The 20874-nt window shown below is 41.2% G+C and overlaps 3 protein-coding genes across 5 annotated transcripts in view; 2 read left to right on the top strand and 1 right to left on the bottom strand.

The window, feature by feature from the left end:
* The window catches only part of mapk8ip2 (mitogen-activated protein kinase 8 interacting protein 2), a 28946-nt gene extending 25162 nt beyond the window's left edge, over positions 1-3784 (top strand). Inside the window, exons 13-14 of the mRNA XM_020079069.2 lie at positions 61-159; positions 1200-3784. Of these exons, the coding sequence (XP_019934628.2) occupies positions 61-159; positions 1200-1272 (172 nt within the window). The 3' untranslated portion in view covers positions 1273-3784. The remainder of the gene's footprint in view (positions 1-60; positions 160-1199) is intronic.
* arsa (arylsulfatase A) lies at positions 3-9131 on the bottom strand. 3 transcript variants are annotated; one of them, XM_069529289.1, is made up of 9 exons: positions 8817-9124; positions 6691-6931; positions 6359-6577; positions 6109-6278; positions 5759-5883; positions 5143-5270; positions 4947-5049; positions 4535-4858; positions 3-140 (listed from the first exon to the last, which is right to left on the bottom strand). In XM_069529289.1, exons 1-8 carry the CDS (start codon positions 9038-9040, stop codon positions 4563-4565), a joined length of 1506 nt encoding a protein of 501 aa, XP_069385390.1. In that variant the 5' UTR covers positions 9041-9124; the 3' UTR covers positions 3-140; positions 4535-4562. The 3 variants fall into 3 exon arrangements, 2 of the variants coding, with proteins under 2 accessions (XP_069385390.1, XP_069385389.1); XR_011243563.1 differs by lacking the exon at positions 3-140 and adding an exon at positions 3156-4431 and having other exon boundaries at positions 4513-4858; positions 8817-9129; XM_069529288.1 differs by lacking the exon at positions 3-140 and having other exon boundaries at positions 3778-4858; positions 8817-9131.
* A 9524-nt stretch (positions 9132-18655) lies between these two features.
* shank3a (SH3 and multiple ankyrin repeat domains 3a) overlaps positions 18656-20874 on the top strand; it is a 171033-nt gene continuing 168814 nt past the window's right edge. The window contains exon 1 of the mRNA XM_069528884.1: positions 18656-18797. The gene's annotated coding sequence lies outside the window, so the exon portion shown is untranslated. The remainder of the gene's footprint in view (positions 18798-20874) is intronic.

Here is a 20874-nt window from a genome sequence, read left to right as displayed (position 1 = left end):
TTTGCAGATTCCAGTGGAACAGCTGACTGGTTGCATCACACTGTTTTCTTCTTTCTGCAGCTACTTCGGCTTCATCACCAAGCACCCCATGCTGAACAGATTTGCTTGCCATGTGTTTGTTTCCCAGGAATCCATGCGACCTGTAGCAGAGTGTGTTGGGTGAGTTACATCATTTAGATCAGTTACTATACATCAAGCACAGATCCTGGGACAGTAATGATGCTCTTTGATGATTTATATTGCAGTCTGCTGAAATGCACCTATATGAAAACTTATTTTACATAATTAACTATGCAGAAAGAGATGTGCATTTATGTTTATTGTCCTAATTCAAGTTCTACATATTTGATTGCAATCGTGTTTTCTTTTTATTCATAATTATTTATAATAAAGTTAATAGTTAAAGTGTAAAATATCAAGCCTCAATTAAATTTCTATATCTTCGGGTTTGATAATGACGTCTTAGAAATCATTGCTAATTCTTTTGGAAAATATTTATCGGCCAAAATATTGGTATCATTTTTTTACTCCCTATTGTAGCTGGATAACAACACAATGCTCCAGGTTTATTTTACACACTAGTCTTTTGTGTGTGTGCTTGTGTGTAAGGTCAGATTTGAATAATTAAAGATGCAGATAGTTCATTGTCTCTGGATGGAGTGAAAGCAGGCAGCTGAGTAAGAGCTGAACTGATTCATCTATCACCTTCTCATCCTGCTCGCTCTCTCTTGGGTCCAGACCCAATGACGAAGGCAGACATCATGAAAAACAGCTTCTGTCCTTGATTCAAAGAAATCAGTTTCCACTAGGATTCTGTTTACTGAGCACTTTTTTGTTTGTACTACATAGAAATTTGTTAGGAAAGAGTTCACTCATCCATTCACATGTCGATGGCACAGCCAGCAGCTATAATTGCCATAGATACTATCCTTTAGTTTACAGTAGGCATCAGAAGTTTACAATCTGAAATTTAGAATTTTGGCAAAAACCTTTTCTCCCAAACTTTGTTGACATGCACACGATTCAGACTTCAGGAAGAATTAAACTTGAGATATCATATTTATAACCTAATTTACGATCTGAAGAACCCCACTCTTATTTGCAGAGTTAATTATTTGCTGAAATTGCGAAGTCTGGATGTGTAAAAATAGAGGGATTGTTGAGATATTTCGTCATGTTCTCATCTGTGTTTTCTGCAGTCGAGCCTTCCAGGAGTACTACCAGGAACATCTGGAGTACGCTTGCCCCACTGAGGACATTTACCTAGAGTAAGAAGTGTTGCAGCGACGACCACCTTCCTCCTCTACAGCTTGTGTATGTTCATCAAGTTTGCCACCAGAGGGCACTGTGAGTGGGGGGTCTTCTCTCCATAGTAAAAAATACTCTTCTGTGTCCCTCTAAAAACTGGGAACTTCATTTCTACAGTATGCGACTTACTTCATCCATCTCTCTCTTTCTCTCTTTCTCTCTCTCTCTTTCTCTCTGTTCATCCCCATCACCTCGATGGGTTGATTGCCTGTTTCTTTTATCCTTTTCTATGATATAAAACTAAGACGCTGAGCACCTGTTTATTTAAAGGTTCTTCTTTTGAAATGAAAAAAAAAAAAAAATGATGTTACCTACTACTGCTGTTTCACTTTTCAATGCATGGCTAGTAGGGTTAATGCACACAGACACACACAAGAAATACACATATCCAAGTGAATGGCAAGCAGCTCAACAATCAGTACGGGAGCGGTGTGGAATCAGGAGGCCGGGAGTTTGATTAACTGTAAATATGTATTTGTTCAATATTGGCAAACTGCTGATTAGATTTCTACTGATAGTGACATTGGAGCAAAGTAGAGAGAGTACAGTGAACCGTCCTTGGTCCGAGCTTACCCATGTGTTGCATACAAGACGTAGTGTGTGTTGTAAATACATGTATAGAGAGTAGACATACAGGCGCCTCATCCACACTAATTAAGAGACACTCACATTTGAAGCTAATGGAGGGGACTTTCTTCTTAGTTCTCTTTAAGGTATTCATGACTGACAGAAGTAAGTAGAGATTATGTACGACTGATTCTTTTTGAAAAGTTTTAATGATTGGAACTGAACTTTGAATGTCATTAGCCCTGCAGATGTTTTATTCAGACTGAGCGTGGTAACTGTCCACACATCTGTAGGGATTTGACAGAACCGTTTTTTTTACTTTTGTCCCGTCCTGAAAATATGTTTGTCGAGCTTCACCGTGGGGAGCCGTCACAGGAAATCATTTAACCGTGTAAAACCGTGGATCGTCACTGTGTGCTTTGCAATGATTGATGTGACTTACAGGTCAAAGAAAGCAGAAAGGTCAAAGGCCCTCTGAAAAGCCATATCCTCACACCTCTGACTGTTGAACTGTTGGATTTCAGTGACGCTCTTGTCTTCGTTTTTTGCTTTTGACTGGGCGGTTAAACTGGAAGGGACGACTGGACCGTGTGGCAGTTAAGTTGTTTGGCCGAGTGGTGGCTACTGTGCAGTGAGAGCGACTTGCTTAATTCTCTGACTTGGTATCAAAGTTGAATTAAACCTTTAATGACGAGTTAAATATGAAGTTTTATAGTTATGTAAATGGTTAGACTTTGATCTGTTTTTAACTATGAAAGACAGGAGGGATAGCAACATGGTCCCATATTTATTTATTTATTGCTTTTAGTCCGATGAAGGATTACAGCATCGTTCACACGTTACACAATAACCGACTTATTTTATAGCACCTTACAAAGAGGAGAGGGTCGAACATGATGCAGTCACCACAGCCGACTGCTACATGAAATTTTAGGCTTTGAGGTTTTACCTCTCCCGACCATCCTCATCAAACGCTCGTTCTGTTTGGCTTCTTGTTCTGCTGCTTTCAGTCACAGTCCACCAGAACAAACAAGCACCTCATATTATTTGCAGGATTTCACTGAATGTTAATATGACAGGAGGAAGGCAGGGTGTTATCTGCATATGTATCGCTGTCAGTTAGACCATGTATATACAATAGCGAATCTAAGATAGTGCTGTGTCCTTTATGTTGAGTATGTTACTGAAATGAATATGTACATTAACTAAAAAGAAATATAAAAAAACAAAAAGATCACAACCAGACAAAAGGCCCTGAAAGATTTGAAAAACGTTAAATATCTGTGATCTGCAATAATTTTATTTCAGTGTCTTATGTTTCCACACAAGGTGTTTATCCCAGTCTCTGTCACACAGGTGGGATTTATTCCATAAAGTCTCTATGAACAGGCTTCAGCAGCACATGTAGGGCATATTCATGAAGAGTGTGACACACCCACCAGATTACTGACCGATCAGCTGTTAGAGCTGAATAGTAAAGATAAGACTGAGTCAGCTGTCGGTGGAAAACTATACTGGCGATTGTAGTAATCACCTTTGAGCTCTGACAGCGTTCCCCATCACTGATCTGTATTTATCTGCTTCTGACTATGATTTTCTACCTTGTTACAAATCCTTCCTCACTTTCAACTGCACAAAAACAGCCACTGAGGATGATCTCCTCCCATATTAGCCGCTGAGACATACATTAACAGTTAAACCAAACTTTTGACTTTACTACATTAACAAGATTCTTCACTGTATACCTAGAGCAAAACCGTATGTGACAGAACCAACATATCCTATCTTGTATCTTTAAAAACAAGGACTTGTAAAATTGAAAACAAAGGAAAAAAATGACAAAAAAAAAATCATTCTGCCTTGTCATGGATCTGGTCTTATGAATAAAATATATGCTTGATGTCCAAAACTTTTTGCACGTCTTTATTGTTCACATCCACTCTTTGTTTGTGTGATTGAAATGTGCTGCAAAACATTTTCACAAATAAATCCTCATTAATACTGAAAATCATATGATGAGAAAGAATGCTTAATTTCACAATGGATCAATTAAAACTATTTCACCATCTTATAGAAAGAGAAAAAACATTTCTGGATGAGCCCCCCTAAACATTTTATGGGTTCTTTCCAAACTCATTACACATCCTTCCACCAGGTTTTGGTAAAAGTAGTCATTTTTGCATAATCCTACTAACAGACAAACGAAAACATAACTTCCTTGGCAGAGGGAATTATATAGTGCATAATTGCATAATTTCCTCCACTGAGGAGGTTATGTTTTCATCTGCCTTTGTTTCTCAGTTTTTTTAGTTTGCAGAATTTCGCAAAAATGACTGAAACAATTTCCATTTGTGTCGGGTCGGGGAATGACCCATGGCAAAAGATCCAGATAGATGTGTGTATCCATGAATGTTCCGCTGTTTTTAACATGGTGAGATAGAGTGTTACTTCCTCTGGGTGCTCTTCTAGTTAGAAATATAATCAATATTAACATTAAAAACATTTTTTCCTCACTGAGGAAAACAGATTATTTGCAAAATTACTTTTCAGTCTGAGCTGTATTGAATCCTCAACATTCCACAAACAGGAAGCTGAATATCATTTCTAAATCACCATCTCATCTTGTGCTTTGAGCACTAAAGTAAAATCCGTGCAGTACCTTCAGCCTCCCCCACACATCTGTCCCATCAGCACTGGCAGCAGTTGGGTTTGGGGGTACACTGAGGATTGCAGCACGGCTCCAGGTTGTGGTCTATTCCTTTTGATACCTGGCTCTGCCCAAACACCATGGAGGCTTCAAACTGCTGCTTGACTCTCTTCATCCTCTCCAGCAGGGCTTTGAGGTCGGGTTTCCCCATCAGAGGCAGCGGGTAGTTCTCAGAGGGGTCCAACTCCAGGTTGAAAAGCAGAGGAGGGTCGTGGGCCTTGAGAACAGCGAATACTGGGCAGTCTTGGTCCGGGGTCGTGCCACTGTGAGTGGCACCTGATGCAAAAACATGTAAGCAACCAGTCAAAACCACCTCAGTTCTGATGATGCTATTCTGCTTTGGAGCACATGAAACCTATTTTACCTCGTGTGTAGTAGTGGGCCTTGTACTTCCCCAACCTGAGAGCAAACAGACCATACATCTCACTGGGGTCTGTGGGGTAGAAGATCATCGTCTCCCTTTTACTCTGCAAAACAAGAATTTTAAAAACATCATGAAATTCATCGTAATACATTATCTTGGTTTTCAATCTGCTGCAGTGAGGTATGACACCAGCTACCTTTCCTTGCTGGACAAGGATCTCTGTCATATCGACTCCATCCAGCATCACCTGGGGGAGTTTGGCTCCTGCCAGGGTTGATATGGTGGGGAGGATGTCTAGAGTGCTGGCCAGCTCATGAGTCACACCTAAAGAGATGCAGCAGAAATCATTAAAAAGTTACATTTAAATGGGTTTATTTTCATACTAAAACTAGAGTGGCACACAATGGAGCAAGGCCCAACACTCCCCTTAAATTCAGACAAACTGCACCAAGTTTCACTCACTCATAGATATCAGTCCCTTAAACATGACAGATATTTTCATCATTAGAAAACGGCAAAAGAGTTAAAAGTGATGGATCCAGATCCACACCAAAATGTAACAAACAGCAACAAACAGAGTGAGGGGAAACATGACCTCCTTGGTGGAATGGATGAAAGGAGACCAGTTGATGTCTGAAATCAGTATAAAAATCCTATTGGCGTGTGGTTTACTTTTTAAAATGACTCAGTGTATGTGACTGAAACAAGGAAAACCATCAATGTGGTCTTTGAACTGATATTGGCTGAGTTTCCTTTAAATCCCAGTTAAGGCACCAGTGTGGACATTCTGCAGCTGACCATGATGTCCTCACCTGGTCGGATGGTCCCTGGCCAGTACGCGATGGCTGGCTCCCTCATGCCTCCGTCATATGTGGTGCCTTTCCCACATTTCAGAGGGCCAGCGTTACCTCCACGGGACATGCGCATCAGTTCAGGTCTACACACAGAGACACAAACAACACGTTTGATAAAGACAATAAATGGACAAGAAGGCCATAAATCCAATGATATGATGGTGCATCTAAAGATTAGGCACTTTGACCTTCGAACAGAGGCTAACGCTCCACAGCTGCTGGTTGTAGACGCAGGTGAAAATGACAGTTTGAAGTAAGAAGGTACGAATAAAGGCCTTCGATTCATTTGAGCACAAACACAAACCAACCCATTGTCCGAGGTGAAGAAGACCAGAGTGTTGTTGATGACTCCTGTCTTCTCCAGGGTTGTCAGTATGTTTCCGATAGTGTTGTCAAACTCCAGCAGAGCATCTCCAAATGGGCCCCTTAATGACTTTCCGGCGGCCTCTGGACCTGCATACTGGGGGTAGTGGGTGTGCTGGAGGAGGAAGGGGAGAGTGAAGAGTTTCCACAATCTTTGGGGGGACTGATAATATACATTCCACATGTGCTACTTACATGAGAGGGATAGTAGAGGAAGAAAGGTTGATTTTTCTTGGCCGATGTGGTGATGAAGTTGGTTGCGAAGTCACTGTAAGTCTTCTCCAGGTCCAGGAAGTCGACCGGTTGCTGCTTGATGGCGTCATTGTGCATCAGTGGGACGGTTACTCCGCCGATATCACACAATCCGAAACACTTCACATCTGGAGGGAAACAAGTCAAGTTCCAACACGGGCCCTGGGGAAAGAGCAGGCACAGAGAAAAACACATTCAAATTGATGCTACACACGAAAAAGATACTTTAACAAATACTATCACAGATTCATCTTTTAAAACTCAATCCCACTAACCATGTCATGGGAGTAAGGGATCCCCAGGTACTGGTCAAACCCCTGCTTGGTTGGAAGATACATCCCATTGGCCCCAAATCCCAGGTGCCACTTTCCCACGGCAGCTGTGGCATAGCCCAAAGGTTTCAGGACCTCAGCGATGGTGGTCTCATTCAGAGGAAGTCCGCCTATAGAGCCTGGGTACAACACTCCTGGGTAGATGCCAGAGCGAGTCTGGTAACGTCCTGTCAACAACGATGCTCTGAGAAGACGTCATCAAACAAGGCTGTTAATTAACGGAACAAGGATGGACTGGAAAGTGTATATAACCACAAGGATGAATTTTCAGACTGAATCTGAAGGGACGGTGTTGATGGTCTCGGTTGACAGTGTGTTCAAATCTGTAATCACTAATGTTATGACAACTTAAGTGTGTGACACAGCCACACACATAGATTAGTGACCAGTCAGAGCTGAACAGTGAGTCAGCTGTCACTGGAAAACTGTTATTGTGTCTTGTCATTATGGTAATCGCCTCCTACACACTGTTCTTACTGTCATTCATTTTGATAAGCAGGTCTGTAGCATCGTGAGAAGCAGCTTTCACCACATAAGAATCATATTGACTTAAGACGAGAGATCATATTACTCCCCTCACAACAACAACAACCCTTATCCATCTTTTCACAACAACTCTTAGTCAATCCCCCCCACCCCTTCTCGTCAAAAAGCTGAAGGAGACCGAGCTTCTATATGTTGTTTCCCCAAAAGCTTTGGAATAGTCTCCCACCCCCACAGTAGACTTCTTCTACTATTGACAGTTTTACATCTAATTTTAAAACCTATGTTTTGAATCTTGCATTTAATTCAGCCTGATTCTGTCTTAAGATTCTGCTAATGACTCATTTTTTTCTTATCTTCTTTTATCTTTTTATTGCATCTTCCTATCGCTCTGTTTTTTCTTTGCCGTGTTTGTAAAGCAACTCCTGTTGTTTTTAAACTGCTGCACAAATGAATCTGACTTGACGCGGAGCTCTGAACGCATGACCCATCACTGATCTGTATCTATTTGCTTCTGATTAGAATTTTCTGCCTGTTCAAATCCTTCTTTCTTTCCGATTACACAAAAACAGCCTCTGAGGATAAGTCAGTCTCAGAGACTGAGACTTAAATGAACAGTTAAACCAAACACTTAACTTTATTACAGATCTGTTTGAAGCTCCTCCTTCATGTACTGTGCCATGTGAAGTTAAAATGTATAAATACAAGTCACACTGTCTGACACTTATTATTTCTGCTGTGTTGGTATCAAATTGTAATGCCAGTATTATTAATATTTTCTATAATTACACCTATAATAGATGTTTCTTTGTTTCCTGGCCACACTGGAACACACAGAGATTATTAACCACTTTATCTTTGGTTCCTGTTGCATAACACATGCTGGCCTACATATATTTCTATAGCAAATTCAAGAAATATGCAGATGTTGTGCTGGAAAGAAGAATATAAAGCATTAGAGATGTTTTGCGTATTTTTTTTTTTACATCTAACTACTATAACTGTAAAGTAAAACAAATAAAGCTATATTGTATTTATCAGTCGTCTCTTAGCTTAAATGAATGATTAAGAGGTTTAACCACTTGCTTTAAATTAAATGTATCTGTCACATGAGTTCATATACTTAAGGGATTTTAGGGTGATGTGTTTCTCCAGCAGTTTTAAAGCCTGATTCTTCCTCTAAATGACGGACAGTAAATTAAATCAGCAGGGTTTTCACTCTTTCTGAGCAATTTTCTCAAGGAATGTTTTTCTGTTGATTCAGGACAGAAAATGGTTGTAAAATTTAAATATCATTTTACCAACAGGCCTGGAAATGACACATTGAATCCCCTTTTCATTCCTGCTTTGTTAATGATGCAGGGTTTAAGATTTAGTGTCAATAACAGGTGGTCGCTCCATCCAGCACTGCTGACTGTACGATAACTTCATGACCATTGCGTGTTTTTGTCAGACGTAAACATGTTTTTTGTAAATTCAATTATTTCAAAGACCTCTACTTGAAACGTGACAGTCACTTTAAACACTGACGGTCCAGGATATTTCGTCATTTCATTTAGCCCCAGGGTGAGTCAGAGAGCCGGCACCTGGACGGGCTGCAGACCGGGCTGGTGCAGTAGAAGTCGGTGAAGCGGAGTCCTCCCGCGGCCAGACGGTCCAGGTGCGGGGTGAGTGAGGTGGGATGTCCGTAACAGCCCAGATCCCCGAAACCTAAATCATCGGCGAAAACCAGGACGAAGTTCGGAGGAGCAGCTCCGGAGCAGCAGCCGCAGAGAGAGGAGAGGACGAGGAGGAGAGAGGTGAGTTCCATCCTGAGGAAGCTTCTCCTGCTGAGTGCAGAACACCTGCAGCCTGCTCCATGAACAGGAACCACAACAACACGTCACGTGTCCTGTCGCGGAGAGATGACGTCACACTCGACTAGGAAATGTAGTCCCGTGTGGGATTAAGGACTACACGAGACCTCATACAGCAAATTATATATAATTATCACTTATATATTAATAATAATGTACAATATGTGTAGTTAGTGAATATTTTCTTGCCTTATTTACACTGAATTACCAACATCTTTAATACAGTTCTTCTAAAAATATTGATTTATTCTGTGCAATACATGTTTTAGTTTTTCACCTCTTTCTGCTCAAGGTCAGTTTTAGATTTGATGTTCAACACACATTCACTCTGGGTCACAGGACTATAATATTATAGCAAACTTGATTGCAAGCAGTTGCTTGTTAATAGACATTTTCCCTCATTTAGAGTCTATTCACCAGATGAGCCTGATATTCACTCTCCTTTTTAGTCTGTTTCTGCTCTCTATAAATTCCACAGGATATTATTTGACTATTTATACGTTAAGTGCTCACCAGTAGTTGCTTCCTGGTGCTGTGAAGGTAGTGCAGGTTGGGTTTGATCGCAGTAGCTTCCTGCTGTGGCAGATAATGATGCAGTGAGCGCAGCCCAGAGAGAAAGCTGTGTAAAGCCCAGGGGAGCTTGGTAAATAAATCCAGGATTTGCATCATTATGTGCAATCAAATCGATTTTTACATTGACATGTGATATATTAAGAGTACCAATAAGAGCCACTTTAAGCACTTAGAGTTTAATACTCAAAACACACATTTTTCTCAACATGGCATATGTGAGAGTGTGCCTGTCCTTCGACCGCCCAGAAGGTCCTGAGCTCTTTGTGCATCCTGCACGTCTCATTTTCAATCTGCCTCTTGACTGAAGTCGTTAGTCTTAGGGCCTGCGGCTGTGTTTCTGTCCTCAGTGGTAACCTTGGATTTTGCCACTGATTCAGCTCGACAAATGGTCAATTGCACAAACAAGAGGAGAAATAAATCTGTGGTGCAGTGCTGCAGAAGCCACCAGTTGGAGGAGAAATGGACGTCACAATTGATTTTGATACAACAGCTCAGTACCGGGTTCACTTATTTATTTATTCTCTGAGCCGTGCCTCAGTCGGCTGGACAGGAGAAAAGAAAAGGAAGGTGCTATCTGCATTTTGATAAGCTGGCATATTGTGTGTCTATGAGAGTGAGACGGAGATACAATGGGGACATGAATACATATAAATACTAGCACAAATGTGAGTTTAATCACCAGGACACACCACGATTCCCATGTGATTTTATGCAAAGTAATGCTGACACCTGAAACACATTCCCTGAGGAGTGGACCACGACTGGAATTCAGATAATAGCTGTTTTTCTTTGGTCCTGATTAATAATGCAAAACGTCAAATCACGTCTGTGTGTGTGTTTGGCAATCGTTTCACTCGTGTGCCGCCCAGCTCTGCTGTTTAGCCTCAGGGAAGCATTGCTGTGGCATCGGCTGATAGATAGTTTTGATTTACTATTCCCTCTATCATCTCTCTACAGTACTGACCTACATTCAGCAGCTGCTATGTAGGCCTATGTGTCTGTGTGTACTTGTACAGATATCTATGTAAGGACCATTTTGAGCCTACCACCAAGTGAGGACGTTTAGGCATTTAGTTTGACAGAGAGAATGAGAGTGAGTGTGTGTGTGCATGTGTGTGGGAGAGAGAGAGAAAGAGCGTGAGACATAGTTGAAAAAAAAGGACATAAAGAGGGAGATGCTCCAAAAACACTAAAGCAATTTTATCAGCTGTTTCTTTTCTTTCTCTGCACTCTGGCTTCTTTATTTGTACTTTTTCCTGCTGTGGGACTATTACACTCAACCACACATCCATTGACGATTGCATAATGACTGTAGTCTGCAGTATGTGCATGCTTGTGTCTTTGCTGTGTTTGTGTTCAAATCATTGTGCGGTAGAACACAGCCATGAGAGAAAAAGAAGCATGTTCACTGTGAGTAATACCATTTAATACTTGACCCAGTGATCTAAACAGAAGAAAGCACATACACAAACTCATATTTATATACAAATATACTCTTGTCAAAAACGATGAAACTATGATGTTGGTGCATGGAGGAAAGGTAAAGTTAAGAGAGAGCCTCACTGCACAAGCTCCCTTCTAATCTAATCACCTGAAACCCTATAAGCTCTGGAAACATCTCCGCAGGGAACAACATGGTGCTACAACTCTGGAGGGGGCCACTACCATTCCTGCTTCTCCATTCCTTTTGATTTAAGACCTAAACCTCAAAGTATCCTGCATCAGACAAATCAGTCAACAGTGCTGTAGATTGTATCTGAATACATAGAAGTAGCCATCATTAGCAGCTAAATAGCCTAAGTTATGATTATGAGCATTTAGGTTTTGAGGGCTTTTGCCAGACAGAATCAGAGAGTGGAAGGGGGAGACTGGTTGTGGATGAATGACAGGGGGGCACAAGCCTCAGTGGTTGTTGCCTAGGGTGCAGAATTTAATCAGGGCTCCGCAAGAATGTCACTAATTGTATTTTACATGGTTATAATAACAACATCTTCAACAAAAAGATGCCTTTTCATTATAATATTAACTAGAAATCAACGTACATGCTGCAAATTCTCGCAATTTTAGAGAAAAGGAAACAACCTGCTCGATCTGCTCCCTGAACTGAATCAGCCAAAACCAAAACACCACACTTTAATGGGTTCTTCCTTCATGCCCCACCCCTCCACAAATTTCATAGAAATTGTCAATCAATCAATCAATTTCACGCAGATGAAAACATAGCCTCCTTGGCACCAAAATGAGAGTCATGCTGCAGTATGACTCAGTAAAATGTGACTGATCTGACCTCTAACTGTTGGTTAATAAAATCTGCTTGAAGAAGAATCTGGGGCTCCAAAAAGGGTCGCCACCTCAGGCTGTATGTGTGTGCGTGTGTGTGTGTGTGTGTGTGTGTGAATAGTCATAACATCTGCTTTCACGGCCTATGGCGTGTCGTGCATCTCTGCCTGTCGTCCTCTCTCCGCCTCCTCCTCTTCTTCTTGGGAATAAGATCTCGTGCTCATAGCTCCCTGCAGATACTGTTTATTTGGTTTCACAAGAGAAAAAGCAAATACTGGGACGTAAATCAACAGTAAACAAGCACCAACAGGCCACTGTGTGAAAACGTTTTTCTAGTCCTCCTCTTGCTGTTTGTCATTTCACACAATATTAACAGTCAGAAGCTGTGAGTTAAGCTGTGAACTGTTATGCTGCTGTGTATGAGAAATGTGGGGGAAATGTTTTAACACTAGTGGGCACCATTGGATCACAGTTGGCCGACACTTCCTTCTTTGCATGCATTCCTTATATCAGAGCCTAAAACAGATTTTTGCCATTAGTTCCACAGACAATCTCTTTTAAATCTGATTTCCAAGGCTGTGCTGCACAATGCATTGAGCAGTAATGGAGTCATTGAGGGTTGATAGCACATTTTAAATTGCAGGTTAGCTTTCTGATATTTTGAGGCTGGGTAAAGCTGCTCGTTCAAGTCCTCATGTAGTTTTCTCACATCTGCCTCTGCAGCTCTGCATCCTGCTGCCATTTCTCAAAGACATTTAATGTGCTTTTAACTTAAACAGGTTTTTATGGAAGGTCACAGTCGAAGGAGAATATGCAAAGAGAGAGAAAAACGAGAGTTAGCAATGGATGGAGGCAGGTAGGTAGATTGATAAAGAAAGGTAGGTGTTGGGATCTATGAATGGATGGACATACAGGTGGGAAGATGGTTAGATCGATGGACTGATTGATGGACGGATGGATGGATTGATTGATGGACAGATAGATAGATAGATAGATAGATAGATAGATAGATAGATAGATAGATAGATAGATAGATAGATAGATAGATAGATAGATAGATAGATAGGTGTTGGTATCAGTGGATATGAACCATGGACAGCTCTTAATAATTTGATGTAGGGCTGCCCTGACAGCAGAACGTCTCTAAATGAGCGAGCCCCCCATTATCTTGTCGTCATGCAAATGCACTTTGAGCAGCGTACACCACAACATCTTTGAAGTTGCTCCTCAGAGAAGATATAGTGATGAAACAGTGCAAATTGAATATAACCCAAAAGTGCTTCATATCCTGTGGTTTTCATTATAGACTCCCCAGACAAACTGCACGTCATTGAGATAAATAACAGTTATGACATGAGTTTTCAGTGCAGCATTAGAAAAGTATCAAAACACAGTTTCATTCTGCATCGAGTGAGTTCACGTTCATGATCTGCCTGAAGTGTTAGCTGAAGGCAGCTGCGTCGAGCCCATTTTTGCAACAATCTCCTGTCTGACTGGGGATGAAGTGGTCCTTTCGATGATGAAAAGTCATTGTTATTCTGGCTCGTGAGCTGAGGGAGCAGTTACACAAAAACATCCTGGCAAATAAACAGAGCTTCATTGGCACAACAGAGGCTGAAACAGAGCTCAGAATTATGCAATGAAATCTAACAGGCCTCTGCGGAGCAACATGAGCTGAAGAACTCATAAATGTTTGAGCACCTGCCGGGGTAATATGCACTTTTGTCGACATTCTCGGCTCATGCACACGGATGATCTCGTCGTACTAAACATAGAGTCAAAGTTTTTCAGCTACACAACAGCTATACACAAAACACTGAGGAGACATCATAGTCAAAATTAAGGTTTTAGCCATTTCTGCCTTTGTTCCCCAACAACACACACAATACACTCAGTTGGTTATGAACTGCAACTGCAACACCTCCTGTGATTCAGCTGTCGTGTCCCTGTGTGATCCCTGCTTTCTCATAACGGACTGCTGGTATTAACCACGACCTGTCCCTGCAACCATTTCCTCCATAACTGTCTGGCAACATCAGTGAAAAGAAGGGGAGTCTGAGTGGCCCTCGTGCCTGCTGCCATCTTCCTGCCACCCTCAGGCTGTCATCTGCTGCCACGCTGCTTCCACATGTGATCCATTGTTTTCTCAGTCTGACTCCAGCGTCCTCTCTGCACCTTGTTGTAATGCAGACCTGAGAGAAACACGCAGCGGAACAGGCCTGCACAGTAAGTAAGATAACAAAATGGACTTTCTCCTCGATTTATTGGGATATGAGATTACTGATGTATGCTAAGGGCCAAACTAAATAAATATATTCAGATTAGCTTCATGTGAAATGAACTTCAGAAATGTGTTCAGATGTTGAGATTGATCTTTTCAGCTCACCTTGAGATGAGTCCTCGGGGACAGAAAACTCTCTGCTTTGATTGTAAACAGCTCTGTCTGAATTAAGAAAACATCTGTCTCATCTGTCATGCGTGCATTATCTCAAAGATCAGCTCCTCGCGTCCACATTTCCATATTCCTGTAAACTCTGCTGCCAAAAGTAAACAGTAATTCCTCTCATTTTCAGAGTGCATTTTTTGCATTGTCATCATTTGTAATTGGAGCAGATACAGCCAGCGCATTAAGCCCCCCCCCCCCCCCCTTCTTCTGACTGATTAAAAAGAATAAACCAGAGCAATGGATTTAATAAATTCTGACTTACAGTGCTCAGGTTGACAATTTCCTCTCCTGCAGTAATCATGCTTCAGAGATGAGGAGTGATGTACTCCTTCATATCACTGTGGATATTCAAATCTTTTCACATTTATTCACAGAACAAACAGACGACAAACATATGTCACAGTCAGAGATGTAAACAGGCTTTCATTAGCGACTCCAGTGCTTTAGTCAGTTACAGTATGTGACCGAATCGTTCCTAATGACTTCGGAGCCATGGACTGTGATGAATGCAAAGAACATGAGCTGAATGTAATGATGATTTCCACATTTGAGATTTGAACTTGATCAGCTGTGGCCGTGGCGTGTCACGCATGCTCATGCAAAATAAAAGGTTAGAGACAAGAAATATCACATCAGTCAATTTGCATGTGAGAATCACAGAAACAAAGTGTCTTACGTCTAGTGTTTTTTTATCGAATATATTGCTAATATCTTTATTGACACTTCACAACCTATTTTGAAGATTTTAAGGATTTCTTATAACGTGCAATAATCCGTCCATTATCTAAACGGCTTATCCTTTGAGGGTGCAGCTGGAGCCAATCCCATCTGACGCTGGATGAGACAGGCTGCCAGCAATAACAGGGCAACTATTAACGCTCACAGCCACACTTATATTAAATAAATATACTGATGAAATCTACTGTGGGAGGATGGTGGAGTTTACCCGAAGAAAACCCACAAAAAGATAACATGTGAACTCGACAGGGAATCAAACCAAGAACCTTCTCACAGTGGTAACCACCATTCCACTCTGCTGCCCGGATGCTTATTTATGTATTTGTTAAGTAAAACTTTTCCATGAAGCATTCATAATCACTGTGTATAAATAATTTATCAAACAATATGATTTCCCACACATTTTATAGAAACTTTATTGACTGTATACACACATGCAAACCATTCACAGGCTTTTTATAAATGTGGGGAAAGCTCTGGAGGGTATGTTGAGTTTTAGGTTTATTGGCCTTGGAAATAGCAGTAGGATTAAATTACTTGGTATATCTGCTATGTACTTTCATCTGTAACTTATGACCTTCTTCAGAAATACATTTTGCTCAGTTATTATATTTTGTATGAATATATGCATGACACATGTGATTATACCTGCTACTTCATATTCCTAATTATACGTTATCTGTTAATACACTTCACATGAGTTATAGTTATTAAATGCATAAGTGTAAATATACCATAGCCTCTATTTCAGGTGAATGAATTGGTGTCACCAGCCGTTTATTAATTGCTTTCACTCTGTATATAAATGCAAAGCCAGAAGGTTGAAATGAAGTCATAGCTTTTGGTGTGTCAGCTGCATAATGAGGCTCTGTGCTGACTTCAGCTGCAGTATCACTCATTATCCTTGTTAGCATATCCAGTCCCACACTGCTTTAATCACATGGAATTCATTTGGCGAGGAAGCAGGGAGAAGCTGTAAATGAATTAACAGCTATCGCCATACAAAGTGTCTAATTACAGTTTTGACTCTGAATTAGCATGGTAAGCTATTAGCCGCATCGTGTTTGAGGACCGACTCTTCACAGAGCGGATTCTCGCTCTCCGTCAGACGGGTATTTAAGCTGTCACACTGAATATCAGCTCTGATACAACAATGTTCCTGGGGTTAAAGCCTCTGAGCTGATCTCGATCCTTAAGTCAATTAACCAACCACTTCCATGCCTGCAAACCCGGATCCTATTTCTTGATGTCACGCTCAATTAAAGCTATTCCCTGTCTTTCTGAGTAGTCTTTCTCAGTTCTCGTTCGTCTCCCGGATCTTTAAAGAGCTGGCTTCTTCACATTTTGAGAAATGACTCAGAGCTCTGGTTGGCATAGGGAACAATTACTGCATGATAAAGAAAATTAATGTCATAGTTTAAGTTTTGATAAAACTGTTGTCACATTCAACTTCTGGGCAAAGTTGGGAAGACCACACATATGTTTAAAGGTTTATTTAAAGAAATGAAAGAATGGATGCCACCAGCTTGTACACACACAGACACACACACACACACACACACACACACACACACATACAAGCACCCAAGAAATGATACAATCGGATGAGAAAGTCAGTGATGTTTTTGTTGTTTTATATGTTGACACTTTTGACCCAGTACCTCTCCAGGAGTTAAAGTACTGAGTAACACCTTGATGTTATTAACTCAATGCTCATTATCTAATTTAAATCAAGACTCATTGCTACATCGCAATAAATATTCACTGTAAGATTCATAAACCTTTATCACAGTAAGTCTGTAAACACCCTTTTAGTACACTTGAAGCAATCTTTCTTTTATTTATTGAATCCCCCCGTCTGTTTAAATATGCTGATTTTCAACTATTTCAAACAAAAAAGATCAATACTTGTCATTGCTGGAGCTGCTGACACACACACACACACACACACACACACACACACACACACACACACAGTGAAGTGGCTGTAGTGTCACGTTTTCCCTTATGAACATACTGCATCTACTTTGCTGACAACAAAGTCTTCTGTGCTCCCTGCTGAAACAGATGGGTATGTACGTCAAACTGTCACTGTCATAAAAACTGTTAACAAAAGGAAAAAAATGCACATGGGGATAAAGTTAAGGTTGTATAAACACACACACTCAACTAAAACATTTTCAAAGAGGTCCGTTGAGAGCAGTGAAGTAAGTGGTGTATCGCTTTAACATGGATTAAGGAAAAAAGGCAGAAATAATATTAGAAATAAAACTTTAATTGGACGTATGAGTTATATTTGAAGGTTATGCAACTTATTCTTGTGCTGGAATTAATGCTTTATATTCCAATACATTTCACTGAGAGAAAATAATAAAGCTGCAAGTGTGTAAAAACATTCACTTTCATGCGTGTTGACATCCCACCAACTGTTCTCCTCTTGCTGCTCTCTGCACTTGACACTGATCAGCTGAAAGCAGCTTTCCTTGAAGGTGACCTTCGTCAGATTTAGTCAGCATTGTTCTGTCTCACCATGAATATGCAAATTGTCTTTTTATTTTGGCTCCATTTCAGATGAGATCAATCTGAATTGACTCGCGGACTGTTAAATACCCAGAAACCTCATTGACATGAGTGACAGACGCTGCCCTTCTCAGGTGGGAGAGTGAGAGGAATGTTAGGATAGTTGAGCAAGCACATGGGAGCGGTGTGTGTGTGTTTGTGTGTGTGTGTGTGTGTGTGTGTGTTTGTGTGTGTGTGTGAGTGTGTGTGTACCGATAAAAATGCCATACCACATCTAGATTGTGGTAATTATCAGAGGTAAATCCTTATCTGCTAATTCCGCTCTGGTAAATTGCCAACCGGAGTAACAGAATTCTGCTGACTTTGAATGCAGGGGGGAGAAAAAATACATGGTGCAGCCGAAATAAACAATGGCTGGATTCCTTTCAGGCACACAACACAAAGAGCATTCCTCAATTATTAATGCAGGTGTAGATTACATCTGCAGAGAGGGAGAGTTTAGGCACAGGTAAAAAACAACACTAGATCTGTTTCAGTCTATCTGCCCTATTTCCTGTTCCTGCTTTCATCCCCATCAGACCCCCTCAGTCACATTACCCCCTTCGACAAGAGCACCTTTGAATCTGCCCACACACACACACACACACACACATACACACACGCACACATTGATACCTAATTAGTGGCCAGTTGCTGAAAGGCTTGCCTCCTGCCTTTTCTCACAGAGGAGGTATTCAGCCCCCCCCCCCCCCCCCCCCGCCTCTGAATGACTGTTCTAGCCTAAGATCTCCTCACCATGACTCAGTTAAGTCTGTTCATCTGCTTTTGAATGGGCAGGTACTGTTTCACCGGCCAGGATCCGCTTACTGTGGTCAACAAAGAGAGGCCGCCTTACCCCCTCCTTACACACACACACGCAGTGGAACAGTTTTCAGGTGGACAGTCTGAGAGCAGCAGTCACGTGTTTCCCAGACGTCTGCCCAGAGAGCTGCGAGGGAAACAAGTTCTTTCTAGATTTTAAGAGGAGCAGATACAGTATCTTCCTTCGTGGTGGCTGGACTTTTCTGCTTTTTCATGAGACAATCATCCTGCACCTTTGCTGGTGGAGCTCAGCAGGACTCTCTCCTCCTGCTGATTGGGATCTTTCTCTTCAGGTAGGATGGAGCAAATGAATGAACTGTGTTAAAGGTTAAATGTCTCTTGTCATGTTTCTAGATTCTCATTCGCTGATATCGATTGATGACCACAACAATCTAAATGTGAAGTGCAGGCTGCGATTTCCTTATGATGTGTCACTCTGATACAGTGTATTTAATTGTATTGGACTTCAATACATTATATTAGCACTAAATTAATAGTTTAGCACACACATTATATCATTAAATTTCCTTTTTTTCCGCTGACATCTTGAGATAAGTCAAAAGTGCTGTGTACATTCTTATATTTTACATTTCATTCACATGTACATGTCACAGCTACAATGACAGTAAATATGATCAGATCAAAACAATAGGTCCAACTGAAGTGATGCCAAAACTAGCACAAATATATAAGGACTGAAAATGCCAGCAAAAATAATTGTATAAGCCAATACAGAATAAGACATTATTTTGATTACGGTGTTTACATGATGTTGCCGTTTTGCATGTTATAGAGAATAGTCTGATTAGAATTCACACCATTATTTTTCAGCCAGTTTTAAAACTCTGGAAATAGTTTAATTTACGATGTTACCGTTTGGGTGTTTTCATTCTAATTTTGCAAAAGCTCCATCTTGTTTACACCTGTTGATGTCATAACGCAATTAATATACAGATGTCAAGGTTGGAATACTCAACATGTCTTTATCTGATTATTGCGTATTCTGAGTATGACCTTATTCGGGTTAAGTTCATCAGAAAATGTTTTAAATGGCAGTGTCTTATTCAGACTATTGGCTGAGTCTGGTTAATGTCCGAACATATGCTTCCATGTAAACGTAATCAATGTCAACAGGATAAACACACACGTTCCCACTAGTCTGGAATTTTCAACAAACTTAAATAAAAGAAGCTGCAAAATAATAAAACAGCAGCAGGTTATAATATGAGCAGAAAACATATGTTCCCCCATGAAATAACAGCAATATCAAAGCATCTCTGTTAAATCACCAACAGGAACAGAACGAGACCTGAGGTTTATTTTGTTCGAGTCAAAATCAGGAGGACGTGCAATAAATAAGAAAACCATGAAGCACACACAGTCTGTGGGGAGGAGGGAGAGCTTCTCCGTGACATCTGCTCCATAAATCTAACGTTGCTGCGTTGACTTGAACTTGGAGCTCTGTGAGCACACACTTTAGTATCTTTAATAACGGCCTTTGACTGCTGCTGACACCCCATCCGGAATTTGATATTACCTTTAATAACTCTGGGACAAATTAAAACAACACCTGATATTAAAAATACATCTTAGGTTAATAGAAGGTGATGAGAATTTCATGAGCTCACCTTTTCCAAATAAGTATTCCTCTGTGTTATGCCGAATGTCTCACAACTTCAGGTTTGCTCATTAAGAGGCCTCAGTAGGTAATAGAGTTTGTTTACATGTGGCAGAAAAGGGAGTGGGTCCTCTGCGTCCTCGCCTGATGGCCTCGACATGCTCTCTGCCTCTTTTCTCCTTTCATCACTGCTGCCCTCAGGGCTCCTCCTCACCCTCCTCAACTCCTCCATCTGTTTCAATTAGCCGGAGTGCAGGGTGGAGCACAGAGGTCGATCACACAGGCAGAGAGCTGCAGGTATAGCGGTGGCGTAGCACGCGGCTGACAAACAGGACTCACTCTGAGCCTGTCAGGGTTTACACTGTCACAGGTGCGAGCGGGCGGCTGTCATTACTGTGATGGAGCTTTGTGGAATGCTGAAGCCATTTGGGAACATGGTGACAGGCAATCAGTGACAATCAGAGCATCAGAGACACAGAAAAAGGCATAAAAATACACATGCATTATTCCCCCCTCATACCCTCACCTGATCTCCTCCACCCTCAGACCACAGCCCGGGGCCCCTCCTCCTGCATCGTTTTCTGCTGTGCATGTATTAAACTTTGTCTTTGTGTTTCTCTTCACACACTGTATAACAGTGGATGTGCCTTCCTGAGCTTTACTCTGGTTTCAGGACTGCACAGCACAGTACACAGATGACTGGGGAACATAACTGAACCTTTGCACAGTAGGTTTCTGGTGCTTGAGTCTTC

The sequence above is a fragment of the Paralichthys olivaceus genome, chromosome 7, assembly GCF_024713975.1.
Source record: "Paralichthys olivaceus isolate ysfri-2021 chromosome 7, ASM2471397v2, whole genome shotgun sequence".
NCBI lineage: Eukaryota > Metazoa > Chordata > Actinopteri > Pleuronectiformes > Paralichthyidae > Paralichthys > Paralichthys olivaceus.
This window is presented reverse-complemented; position numbering and strand designations above follow the sequence as displayed.